Below are 13897 nucleotides of genomic sequence, written 5' to 3'. Positions count from 1 at the left end.
GGGGAAAATAATGTAAGCTGATCAAGTTCAGATGAGTTAGCAGCTGAGTTTCACATTTTCCTCACGCAGCTAATGAAGTATTTCTTATTTCTGTTCTCCTAATGTGAAGAGTTCAGTGTACCCACAGGAGGACTGATGGTAATGGCAGTGTTGCCAGTATCAATTACTTTAAACATGTGCTTTATGGGTCACACCTTCACTCCAGGCCACTGTGAGGATTGAAAACACAGGAGTTATGTCACACGTTGCAGTAATGTCAACATGGGTGAAAGCCAGGTAACTTCTCACGGTTGACTCCACTATCTGGCACTCAAACAAAAGGTGTGGGAGGACACACCAAACTGAAGGCATTTAAGAGACTGCTTCCAGCAGCTGACACAAGCTCTGTTTGCTTCATCCCCTGTGAGAACCCTTGTGCCTCCAGAGTGCAACATTTCTGCAGGTAAGATTAAGGTCATTTGACCACTCAGGAGAAATTATTAGGTGCCTGCTCCTGGCAGTTTCTCTGGGCACAGTTTAGTACAGTTCCCAAACAGGGGTGGGACATAATTTCATTATCATCTCCAGTATCTCTTTTTTCTTCTTTTTTCATTGTTCTTTCTCAGTTTGCTGATTTTGGGCAGGGTGAGGGGAAGAGGTGGTGGAAAGACAGGGTGATAGGCAAGAAAGACAGGATGAGACATGCTTGGGGGCCCAGCTGAATGAAGGTGAATGTGTGGATTTGGCCTCACAACAGGGTCCTACGTTCACCAACAGCTCACAAGAAGAATGAGAGTCAGATAAACTCCTGTGCAAACCCTTTTCCCAAGCCCTCCTCAGCAATTTCACAGTTGAGACAAACTCTAAAATGTAAAAAAAAAAGCCTTCCAGGCCTCCGCAAGAGTTATCTTTATGGATGACAGGTTGCAGACTCAGCATCGTTATCAGAGAGTCTCTAGTACCATGGACAGAATCAATATTTGCATGGCATTTTACAATTTACAAAATGTTTTATTATATTTGTTGATTTGATATTTTTAACATTCCTGAAAATTGGTAATTTTTACAACATTCTCAGTCACCTTTTAACCTGAAGTGCTCTGGACATGCTTGAAAAATGAAAGGAGGTCCTTGTGACTTAAAGCCTAGTTTATTCAGGTTTTTTAATGTGTAGGGATCAAAGGAGCAGGAGCTCTGGAACCATAGTGTGGCCTCCAGTCCCACTTCTCCATAAGCACCACATACCCGTTGGCAAGTTACGTGCCTACCTGAATCCCATACTTTCCCCACAGGGCTATTTGGGGGATCAAATAAAGTAAGGCATTTAAAGCACATAATACAGTTGAGTACTTATGCTCGTTGTAATGCTTAATGATTTTTTTCTGTCTTGTTGCCATGAATGTCCAAGGACCCACCTGGGAGCAATCTGGTTTCCTGGCCAGCAATTCCTACATCCAGGGCTTATATGTGTACTTTTCTCCTTTGTTCCAAAATTGAGTGCTTTTAGCAGCCTGGGAGTGAGGTCTCTTAATTCAGGGAATGTTTAAACAATGAATAGTTGGAGACATGTCAAAACTCTTGTCCTCAGAATGGTCCCAAAGTATAGTAATATATTGCTAAAATTGAATAAGTTTTATAGAAAGCTACTTGAATTTTTTCTAGATAAATCATCTATTTTGAGAATAAATTTTCTCCTACCAAAAAGTATGACAAAAGTTGTAATCTTCTCTTGCTCTCCACATAAAAATCCTGTGACCCAGAATTCCTTCTCCATCCCACTTGTATTTACTTTTAATAGATGACAAGATATCCTTTCTTCTCATAATCACAATACACTACATGTTGCCAGGATTGTGCTTGAGCCAGAAAAGTTTATATAAGCCTGTAGAAGACAGTGAATTTTCTCTAGCTTGATGTCTTTCCTGATTATAAACTTGAGATGTGCATTAACTCTTAGTGAACATTAAGGTAAGTGGAAGTCCCTAAAATTTTCCCAGGAAAATATCATTAGGGATATGGTCGATATTCTTAATAAATCTAAATAAATTAATGAAAGACATTAAGATAAGATAGATAATATTCTTTTTCTGTCTTATCTCTGTGGGAATTTCTGGCAGATCAGGACTACCAGCAAGATGAAAACAGCCTGGGTCCTTCAGAGTCCTCACTTGGGTCTTCAGGATATCTCAAAATGAACTCTTGACTAATATGAAATTAATGTAATGCAAAGATCATTCTTTTTACCAGACTCAGTGTTTGCCTTCTTTTTTCTTTTTGCTACATCTCTTAGCACTTGAGAGTTTGGAGAGTGAAGTCACCATGTAGGTAGGTTTAGCTTCCATCTTCCCTGTATTTACCTGTGTGACCATAGGATAGTTTGCTTAGCCTCTTAGTAACTCTGTTCTTAACTATAAAACAGGACAACACTTGCAAGAGTTAAATGCACACAGAGCACTTAGAACTTGCCTGAATTGTAGCAAGATTCGATATATATTGTTTTATGATGATGATGATGATGATGATGATGATGGTGATGATAGAAGCTGTAATCTGTTTCAAAGTGGGTTCTATCAATGTCCACATCTTATTTCTATAGGAAATGATTGTGTAAGAATGTTCAAGTGTAACAGATTATGATTATCAAAAATCAAGGGTGTGTCACAAGAAACAAAAAAAATGCTGTATTATTTTTCTTGAAGGTGGGTCTGGGAAAAGTAGCTCCACATTAGCTAAAAAAAAACTGTCTATTCTAATGGTAAAAGCCTGGATGACAATTCAGAAGACCTCTGACCATGATCCTAATGTTGCTGGTTAGCTAGCTATGTGACCTTGAATAAAGCTACTCCATATTTCTTGTCTCAGGTCCCCACTATAAAATAGTAATAACTGTATCTGGCTTGACTCTCTCAGAGGGATATTGTAAGGACCAGGTGAAAACATATAAAAGCTTTCATTATGTTACCATGTTATTTTTATTGTATTGAAAAACTACCTGATGAAAAGCAAATTTCTATTGGATATGAGATCATCAAGTGAGTTTATATAATAGAAACATAACCAGATTGAGAATCTAAAGTCTTGGTTTACTAGTCATACAAGATTGGGCAAGTCAAGACTCAAGCACCTTATGTCTTTAATTATAAAGCTGCCCTAGTAATCTGTGATCTACCTATAGGTCAGATTGGGTTATATGTAAGAAGGTGATCTGTAAATTGGAAATATTTTTGTTAACATAAAATACTTTATAATCATTATTTATATAATTTAAAAATTCAACAATTTTAGCAGTTGTTGCTAAAAACCATATTCTGGATAATTAATGTCTCAAGGGTAAATCCTCTTATACTAAATACTCCATGTATATTGCAATTGTGATCATGTAATGAATTTACCAGTCACCTTTTTTTCTCAATTAGGATATTCCCTTCTTCTGTGAATCAACATGGATTTGATTTTTGAAACCTCTGCATTTTTGGCAAAATTGTCATATTATTTTTTAGAATCTTTGGCTTACAAGATAATTCCCAAGAAAAAAAAGAATGTTGCTGGAGAGGTTGTACTTATAACAGGAGCTGGAAGTGGACTTGGGAGGCTAATGGCCATAAAATTTGCCAGCCTTGGAGCTATTTTAGTTCTATGGGACACTAATGAAGAAGGCAATATGGAAACAAGTAGGCTGGCCAAAGAAAAGGGTGGTGAGAAAGTATTTGCCTATAAATGTGACTGTAGCAACAGGGAAGAGGTCTACGCAGTTGCTGATCAGGTAAGTTGATTGGTGCCCTTCTTAATTTCTATGCCCAAGAAAAAATATTGCATCTAGTATGTGCTTTTACAAAGCAAGGAGAAGAAAAGGTTGTCATAGACTTCTTCTAAGATCTCTCTGTGCCTCTTTCTTCAGTCTACATGTAAGAAATCTGACTTTGTAGCCTCCACAAAGGGGCATAGAATAAAATGATACAAGTGGGAATTTGATGAGCTGTCTGAGTAGTTGCCCAACTGCTTTCTTGGCAACTCATTTGCAATCAGGTGCCAACACAAGCTAGGACAAGTCCTGGTGCTGTGACTCACTGGTTATGCAACTTTTACCAAGTTAACTGCCCTCTCTAGAGCTTGGGCACAGTGACAATGACCATTAGTTTTTTTCTTATATAGCCAAGAATGTCTTACATCAAAGATTACAAAAACAGTTTCTGACTTCCAGCCAAGATGGAAGTGTAGGTACATATGCTTTGCTTCCTTGCACAACCAAAAGAGGGACAACAACAAATTTAAAAACAATATAAAACCAGAACTGCTAGAAAATTGAACTGTATGGAAATCAAACAACCAAGGAGTTAAAGGAGAAACATTCATCCAGACTGGTAGAAGGTGGGGAGATGGGCAGCCAGGCAGAGAGGCTGCACTTAAAGGTAGCAGCTGGCAGACCAGGTGATCCCACATTCACATTTGGATAAGTGAGGAGGAATAACTGGGGAGTGAGACAGACCATACAACCCAGAGTCCCAGTGTGGGAAACTAAACTCTCAAAAACCTCTGGCTGTAAAAATCTGTGGAGGTTGTGGTGGTGGGAGAAACTCCTAGCCTCACAGGAGAGTCATTGGAGAAACCCATGGGGTCCTAGAATGTACATAAACCCACCCACCTGGGAATTAGCACCAGAAGGGACCAATTTGCTTGCTGGTAGTGGGGGAAGTGACTGAAAGCAGGACAAGAACCAAGTAAGTGGCATTGTTCCCTCTCTGATCCCTCCCCCATAGAGACCAACACAAAACAGTGAGTTACCATGCCTTGGTGAATACCTAAGTCTCTGCCCCTTACAATGTAACAGGTGCACTGAGACAAAGAAATATGGCCCAAATGAAAGAAAAGATCAAAACTCCAAAACAAGAACTAAGTGACGAGGAGATAGCCAACCTATCAGATGTACAGTTCAAAACACTGGTAATCAGGATGCTCACAGAATTGGTTGAGTATGGTCACAAATAAGATGAAAAAATGAAGGCTAAGCTAAGTGAAATAAAGGAAAATGTATAGGGAACCAACAGTGATGGAGAGGAAACTGGGACTCAAATCAACTATTTGGAATAGAAGGAGAAATAAACATTCAACCAGAACAGAATGAAGGAACAAGAGTTCAAAAAAATGAGAAGAGGCTTACAAACCTCCAGGACATCTTTAAACATTCCAACATCTGAATCATAGGGGTACCAGAAGGAGAAGAACAAGAGCAAGAAATTGAAAACTTATTTGAACAAATCATGAAAGAGAACTTCCCCAATCTGGCAAAGGAAATAGACTTCCAGGAAGTCCAGGAAGCTCAGAGAGTTTCAAAGAAGTTGGACCCAAGGAAGCACATGCCAGGGCACATCATAATTACATTAGCCAAGATTAAAGATAAGGAGAGAACCTTAAAAGCAGCAAGACAAAAGGAGACAGTTACCTACAAAGGAGTGCCCATAAGACTGTCAGCTGATTTCTCAAAAGAAGGGGCTGGAAAGACATATTCCAAGTCATGAAAGGCAAGGACCTACATCCAAGATTGCTCTGTCCAGCAAAGCTGTCATTTAGAATGGAAAGGGCCAATAAAGTGCTTCCCAGATAAGGTCAAGTTAAAGGAGTTCATCATAACCAAGCCCTTGTTATATGAAATGTCAAAGAGACTTATCTAAGAAAAAGAAGATTGAAAACTATGAACAGTAAAATGACAACAAACTCACAACTATCAACAACTGAACCTTAAAATGCCAAAACAAACTAAGCAAACAACTAGAACAGGAACAGAATCATAAAAATGGAGATCACATGGAGGGTTATCAGTGAGGAGGGAGGGGAGGAGAGTTGGGGAAAGATACAGGGAATCAGAAGCATAATTGGCAGGCACAAAATAGACAGGGGAGGGTTAAGAATAGTAAAGGAAATGTAGAAGCCAAAGAACTTATATGCATGACCCATGGACATGAACTAAGTCAGGGGAATGCTGGTGAGAGGGAGAATGCTGGGCAGAGGGGAATAAAGGGGAGAAAAAATGGGACAACTATAATAGCATAATTAATAAAATATAATTTAAAAATAGATTCCACCTTCTTGGGCTCATGTTCCTTCCTTGCAATTGATATGAGAGAGCCCTTGCTTACACCAATCCTCTTGTCAAGTCAATGGGATGTTCTTCTCTAAAAGTTAGACTCCTTTGGATGTCTTTCTCTGTCTTACTTCTCCCCAAAGTAGACTAAGTAATCCTTCATCCCAACCTCATCTCAGCAATATTATTAACCCATCTTTCAAAACTTATTTGACTTGACTGCATCAGGAGCAATATTTACCTACAATCTCATAATCATATTATCTGGAAAGCTCAACACAAAGCAGTGCATGGACCAAGAATTAGAAAATCAAGTCAAGACAGGTAGTACTTCCTGTTCAAAAACAAAGAAACAGATTGTTGTATCAGCTCAAAAGATTCCACTACATGGCAAAAAAAGAAAGTCTTCAAATGGTTGTTAAACGTGCATCATGCTTTCCCCCAGGGTCAGCTTTATCAATGTCACCTACAAAGCTTTACTTTGAGACAAAACTGTAAGAGAGAGGAACAGTCCCCATGGTTTTTATTCTGGAGCATGCTTGCCTCTGAGTAGGACAGGTGGTACATTTTGGATTATGCAAGCAAGTAAGGTGGGCAATGCAGAAGGGAAGGATGAAGGAAAAGGCTGTAGCATGGCTGTGGACCACAGGGAAACATCATCCACAGACAGGAATTAAATCTGGGGAGGTCTTTTGGACAGAAGTGCACAGGCTTACAGAGGTAGCTGGGAAGTGGGCCAAACACATCTGTGCCTCGAATACCTTCATGCCAAGCACTGGCCATGGGCCAGGCTCTAGAGGGATGGAATGTGTTCCAGCCAGCTGATTCACAGAAGAGTCAGGAAGGAGATACGTGCAGAAGTAGTAACTATCAGAGCCACCATGCTGAAGGGAAACCTAACTTCCACCTGAAGGAAGATATTTGGAAGCATGCAGAGAGAGACAGGATCAGACATCACCCATACACTACCCTCGGCATTATTAACTGGCAGGGGGAGGGCACAACAGAAATAGGAGGTACAGAAAAGATGTAATATTAGGTCATCTCTACACCAAAAAAAAAGTCAAGATTCTTTAAGCAAAACTGACAAATCAGTGGTTTTATTTAATATAGTTCATCGTAAAGTTACTTTAAAATTGCTGATGTTCTATCTGCAAGATCAAATACCTAGTTTTAAAGAAAATACCTGAATAAATTTTTTAAATGATATAGAAATGTATCATATGAAACTGATATGGAAACACATATGAAAATGTAAACACCTCCAATGAATAACACCTGCCTCACTTCTGTCCAGGTTAAGGAAGACGTTGGTGATGTGACCCTCCTCATTAACAATGCTGGTGTGGTCACAGGAAAGCTGTTCCTTGACACTCCAGATGACATGGTGGAAAGATCATTTCGTGTAAATGTCCTATCTCATTTCTGGGTAAATCTTCATTCTTTTTCGTTTTATTTTATTGATAAGTGGGGAAATTCTATCTATTTCTATAAACAACTGTTCAGTCATTTATCTGTATATATACCCTTTGTGAATCTACCATTCATAGGCCCCTGGCCTCTCATCCAGGTTTCCCCTTGTCACACACACTCGGTTTAGTTATTCCTATTCTTGCCCTGTTACAAACGCTCAGCAAAGGGCCCTTCCCTTTATCCTCTCTAGTCTGATCCCAAGATTTTTTAGGCTGTTCAGAAATCTCCCTACCAAAATAAAAACAGAATGTGACAGCCATTATACAAAAGAGATTTAATTTGTTCATGAGTGAAAGAGAAGTTTGTGTAGAAAGAAAGTGGCTATTTTTAGAGTCATGGTTTATATGAGTGTGTGATTGGGCATCAAAACAAAGGAAATAAGCTGTGACTGTCCCAGGCACTGCTCTAAGTTCTTTTCCTGCACATGGTAACCATGGTGCCATTTTCATTCTCATTTTACAAATAAGGAAACTAAGGCTTAAAGGGTTTTAATGACTTATCCAAGGTCCTGCAACTGCTAAGTGATGGCCCATGCTTAAAAAAGGAGGAAGCAAAAGAGAAATGAAGGACTCTTCACAGAAGGACAATTAGTAAATTTATAACTCAAGGCTGGCTTTCTTGAAGCCTAGAGTGTTTAGACCAGTGCTATCCAGTAGAACTATCTGTGATCATGGTAATGTTCTTTTTCTGTGCTTCCCAATATGGTAGCCACTAGTCAACCACAGCTATTGAGCACTTTAAATATGTTTGGTGGGACTGAAGAACTAAACTCTCAATTTTATGTAATTTAATTCATTTAAATGCATATTTAAATAGCCACATGCCTAGAGGCTACCATCTTGGATAACACAACTCTGGAAAACAGATAGGAGGCTGAAGGAGACTTGCATTACCAAAGGAGTTTCCACCAAGAGAGCTTATACTTGAAGCTGTGATGAAATAAACAGATACAAGAAGGTGTGGGGCATGTGGGAGGCATGGAGGGCTGGAACTGGGCCTTAGGAGTCATGAAGAAGGGAGAGAGGCACAGGGCCTCAGTCCTCTGTAACTCCAATCTAGGGCCTTGGAATGCATTTGCTTCAGGTGTCCCAGGCTGCTCTTTCTTTCCACTCAATGCTTCTATATACACTCTCTAAGGTCCTTAGAACTATTTCCTTGACCTTCTTTTTTGGTCACTGGAAAGCTCCACCTGAAACCCAACAAACCTCTTTCAACCAATACTTAGTGAGCACTTAGCATAGTGCTGACATACAACAGGTGTTCCACAAATATTTGTGAAATGACATTTTCTTTCCCTCTCCCACTCCATCTAAAATGTCTTTGGGAAGGGGAAGTATCATCTTGGCAGATAGAGCTAGGGGGTGCTCATATCTAACCACATCACAAACATAGAAGTCATCCTTGATTCCTCCATTGCCCTAATGCCAACACCCTTGGCTCTCCCTAGGAAACATGCTCAAGTACACTCATTTTTCTCCTCTGCTGCTAGCCCAGGACCAAGGTTTTGTAATCTCTTGCTAGCAGTTCAGCATGGCCTTCCATTTTCTAACCTGCCTTGAGACAAGAACAAATTGATCTTTAACCAAATCATCTCACTCTCCTGCTCAAAAATATTCAGAGCATTCCAAATACACTTGGAATAACATATAGTTATCTACCATTGCCTGTAGGTCCCTACATGATGTGGTAATATCCTCCTATATCTGTCACCCACCTCTCATTTTTCTCTACATTCTGCTCACTTTCTATACTCTAAGGATCCTGAAAAGACCCAGAGCACATCAAGCTCTTACCTATATGAGGGTCTTTGCCAAGCTCTTCTCTCTGACAAGAATATTCTTTCTCCCGACTCTGACATGGTGGCTCCTTCTCATCATTCAGCCCTCATGCAGTCTCTGAACTTGCACCTGTATATTGTGTGTTCTAGTCTGTTGGGCTTAATTCACTTATGTAGTAACAAAAAAGGTATTAATAAACACATACATTTATTTTTGCTTATTAATTTTAACATGCATTCATATATGACCTTAAACATACAAAATATACATAGTTATATAACAATATCATGGTTAGTTTTCAATCATAGCTTTAAAATATCAACTTTACAACCATATTAGAAGATATAGTATATACCATATTAAATTTACCTTCTCAATTCAAGCTTTACATAAACAATTCAAAATTATGTTAGCTGACCCCATACCTTTGCTCTACAAATTTTAATTTTTAAAAAAAACTTATGGATAATCAAAGATTTCTCAGAAATTTACCCAATTTGATATTATCCTAAAGTATTCAAGTCATTTAAGTTGACACTACAGAGTAGCACAGTCATTGGAGATATTAAAAGGCTGTCAAAAACATAACATGGAAAAATTGTAAAAGACAGTGCAAGTGGAGAAGCTAAGTTCAAACAATTGGCAGAACTGTCTGAAGTTCAAAAACGCCAACCCTTTTTCTTTACAATAAAGTTTTCACTTGTTGTAATTCAATTTAACTGAACATATATTTGCATTCATCATAACCTGAAATATTTTGTAAAACAACAATAACTCTTTGGCCCACAACCAGTGTGAAAAAAAATTAGGAAGCTCATTAATTAGGCTTTTCTGTGAGAAAAACCAAGTCTTACATCAAATTCAGTGAAATAAAATCAAGCAGATCTGATTGATGCTTGTCTGCATTACACCCCACATTTGATAAAATTAGTAAAAATAGATATAGTACTTTATCAAACAAGTCTCATTAGTTCACAGATTTACCTTGATTATGAATAATGTATCAACCTGGATCAATATATAATTCTCTAGTAAGTTCCCTGGTTGTAAATGCATTTTACAAGTTTCATTAATTGCTCACTGAACAATTAATGCATTCCTTTTTCTTCTCTTTAATGGTGGAAATTCTTACAGTGAGAGCAAATCAGTTTCTATGATAAACTCATCTTCTAGAATGTCCTAAAATGCCCTCACTGACACCTAGGGCTCAAACACAAACAGACTCTTGAAATACCTAGTCACTTTTCTCTTTGCAAGAAAATTTTTCTCAACTGGACACAGAAAATTTAGTAGCAACTTCAGCCTTAGCTCAAAAGCAAGTACACATATAGATACATTTGGTGGGAGGGCAGGTGGCAGGGGGGTGGGGGGTGGGGGGGAGGGGTGAAGAAAAACAATTCCCACGCCTGCAAGTGATTAGATCCCTGTGAGTAGACAACTGTTTACCCTGATTCCTTTTAAATTTCACCAGTGTTCAGCCATATAACAAACTGCTATAGGCCACTACTTTCACCCTTTCATCTAGGGAGTTTCATTGCCTCAACTCATGAAATTCCTTATCAAAAATAACACTGACACACACCTTCAACTCCGTTACTCAGCTTCACATTATTGAAAGTTTACAAACTGTCAGAGACCCATAATGATGCAGCAGCTGGACCTCCAGTCCCTAAGTCCTACAAGGTCTACCAGATAATCACTCTCAAGATGCCTTCTGGGTCCCAGGCTGGACTTTTTATACACTTGTGCTGAAAGGCAATATACAATTCTTGCCATTTACAACAGCCTGCAGTAATGAGTAATGCAACAATATTTCTGAATTTTGAATTTTTGAACAAAAAAGAGGTAATTACCACAATAGAGATATAAAATGCTATCACATTTGAACATGAGATGTCAAAAAAGGCCAATTATCTGTATCTAAGCAGAAACTCACCAATTAATTCAATAGTTCTGGAATAAGATTAGTGAGATCTAAAGACCTGACAAGCAAAGGTGACATTCTCTGAACCAGTAGCTACTGGTTCTGCTGGGTCCTTGTATACGTAGTCAGCAGACTGTGCAAAACTCTTAACGCAAAATTCTGATATCATTAAAATCATAAATCTCATAGAAATATTATGAGGATTGCCTGTCAAGGTTTTAGTTAATTCACTTATGGGACAATTAGCAGAATAACACAGCTAATAAATTGATGATATGAGGAATTTGAATTTGTACAGTCAATGAAAAAGAATGCTGAAATTAGTTCACTAAGCTCTTACCTCCGAGATTATTTTAAAAATTACACCTATTAGTTTTCTACATGTTAACCTCTAATTTTACAGAATTGTGAAACATCTGAGTCCTAATAATCAGTCTAAGTTACATTGCCAGAGAGTTAGATAAACCTCAGGCAAGATTATTAGAAAACATCCTAGTATGTTGAAAGTCACACAGTTATCTATTTGCTTTATTTCCAATTTTTGGATTATTATTTCTGAACAGATGTTAGATTTAAAATCCCAGTATTGGAGGAAAGGAGAATGGACAAGCTCCTTGGGAGAACCTAGGAAGCACAGAGTTAAGAGAACTGGAACTTTTTCATGACATGGGATCTTAGCATACTGAATTAATATCTCAGCTGAGGATGAATAAGAGGATTTTACCCAAAATATCAATAACTAAAAATATATCTAAACCATGGTAGACAATTGCAAAGCACTTCATTTACCAGCCTGTCTTCCTTGCCTTGAAATGCACCTTTCTTTGAGCAGTTTTCCTAATTCTGTCAGTCCACTGATGTGCAGAGGAATCTTGTTCATCATAAAGCCAGGAAGGTGAATGGGATTAAATTTTAATACAAATGGCTAAAAACTACATGGAAAAGCTCAGCATATTAGAAAAACTAGGTTTTAAGGGGTTTTTTAAAGCAAAATATAAAGAAAATGTTGATTTAATTCAATTGATATAGTTAACTTAAAAGGAAAAACAAATCAAATAGTATTTCTTATAGATTAACACATAATAAATTTTAAGATCCTTAAGGACAGTAACTACATGTACCACTACAGGGTTTAACACACAGTAACTCTTACGTAAATATTTACTAAATGAATCTGAAAATTCATCAAATACTTATTGAGCAAATAAAATAATAAATGAATGAAATATTGATCCCATGTATTTATATCTTCCAGACTTATAAGGCCTTCCTTCCTGCCATGATTAAAGCTAACCATGGTCATTTGGTCTGTATTTCAAGTGCAGCAGGATTAATTGGTATTAATGTACTATCAGGTGAGTACTTAACCATGTGTCTCTATATTATCCAGTCCATGGCACCTGGAAGTTAGAACTCTTTCAAGGTATAGAAACTCTTCCTGCACCAAGGAGAAATTTCTCATACTATTTATAACACAAGCACAATTCTATTTATAACATCAGCATTACATCCCATTTTCCCATTTAAAATAGCAGTGGCAAGAGGAGGTACTCTCTTATTAAAAAAAAGAGAAAAGTGTGCCACTTGGCCCATTAGTCTTCTTAAGAGAAACTGAAATAATGTCCATCTCCTTTTGGGGTATATAGTGTGGACATACAGGAATAGAGTGGCCACAAAAATGACTTTAACAATGATGCTTTGTCCACCAAGATAAACCATAGAAAAGAAAGAGATTTTCACTTTTTTTTAAATAATTCTATAAATTAACATGTCCATTTTTATTACTAACAGTTCTTCACTTTGTTTTAGATTATTCTTCAAGCAAATTTGCAGCTTTTGGCTTTGCAGAGTCTCTCTTGTTTGAATTAAAACTAGTACAGAAAAGTAATGTTAAAACCACCATCGTTTGCCCATATTTCATCAAAACTGGAATGTTTAATGGTGCTACAAGCAAGTAAGTGAACACTTAGAGTAATTTTTGCTTTTACAATAATCTTCCAATGTATGTCAATTATCTTTCCATTTTGAATTTCTGAAATATGGACAGTAAAACAAAAGAAATAGCTTAAATGACTAATTAGTAAAAGAAAAAATCAATAGGTATTAAGCTAATGAATTTATTTAATTTAAAAATATTAATATAGGTTATGAAGTTCATGGTATGGTGAAAGCTTAAACCTAAACAGTTAATCAGAGTAATACAATATAACAGAAAAATTGGAAGTCAGATGTTAATAAAATATTTAGCATTATAGTATTGATAAGTTCTTTCCTAAGAAGTATACTGAAGTAAAAGTAATCTAAATAATAAACTATTTTGTAAGATTAATTAATATATGTGGGAAGCATTGGGGAAGTGTGTTTTGATATAAAGGTTGTATTTGGTAGAGCAGTCCAAATAAGGATGCAAATGAAATATGAGGGCTTGTACACAAAGAAGCCAATCAGTAGAATATATTGAAATGTAGAAACATGACTGAGAGCAAGTATAGCCACCACAATTGCTAAAATAAGACGGACATGACACAAATTACACTAATCAGCTATTATAATAGGAAAGAGAGATAGTCAACAAAAAGCCTGGATAGAAAGCAATGAGGCTATTTACAGTCTAGTAAAACTATAAAATTAAATAGAAAGTGCCAAAACAGGTAGTGAAGAGTT

The 13897-nt window shown here is 37.3% G+C and overlaps 1 protein-coding gene across 1 annotated transcript in view; it reads left to right on the top strand.

Annotated features, from left to right (window-relative positions):
• Positions 1 to 402: 402 nt before the first annotated feature.
• The window catches only part of LOC123833198 (short-chain dehydrogenase/reductase family 16C member 6-like), a 31484-nt gene continuing 17989 nt past the window's right edge, over positions 403 to 13897 (top strand). The window contains exons 1-5 of the mRNA XM_045861330.1: positions 403 to 442; positions 3396 to 3742; positions 7356 to 7487; positions 12489 to 12588; positions 13043 to 13187. Coding sequence (XP_045717286.1) covers positions 3422 to 3742; positions 7356 to 7487; positions 12489 to 12588; positions 13043 to 13187 — 698 coding nt within the window. The 5' untranslated portion in view covers positions 403 to 442; positions 3396 to 3421. The remainder of the gene's footprint in view (positions 443 to 3395; positions 3743 to 7355; positions 7488 to 12488; positions 12589 to 13042; positions 13188 to 13897) is intronic.

This window comes from Phyllostomus hastatus, unplaced genomic scaffold (assembly GCF_019186645.2).
Source record: "Phyllostomus hastatus isolate PE091 unplaced genomic scaffold, TTU_PhHast_1.1 phas_scaffold_21, whole genome shotgun sequence".
Taxonomy (NCBI): Eukaryota; Metazoa; Chordata; class Mammalia; order Chiroptera; family Phyllostomidae; genus Phyllostomus; species Phyllostomus hastatus.
The sequence above is the reverse complement of the archived record's forward strand: the minus strand, read 5'-3'. Positions and strand labels throughout refer to the sequence as shown.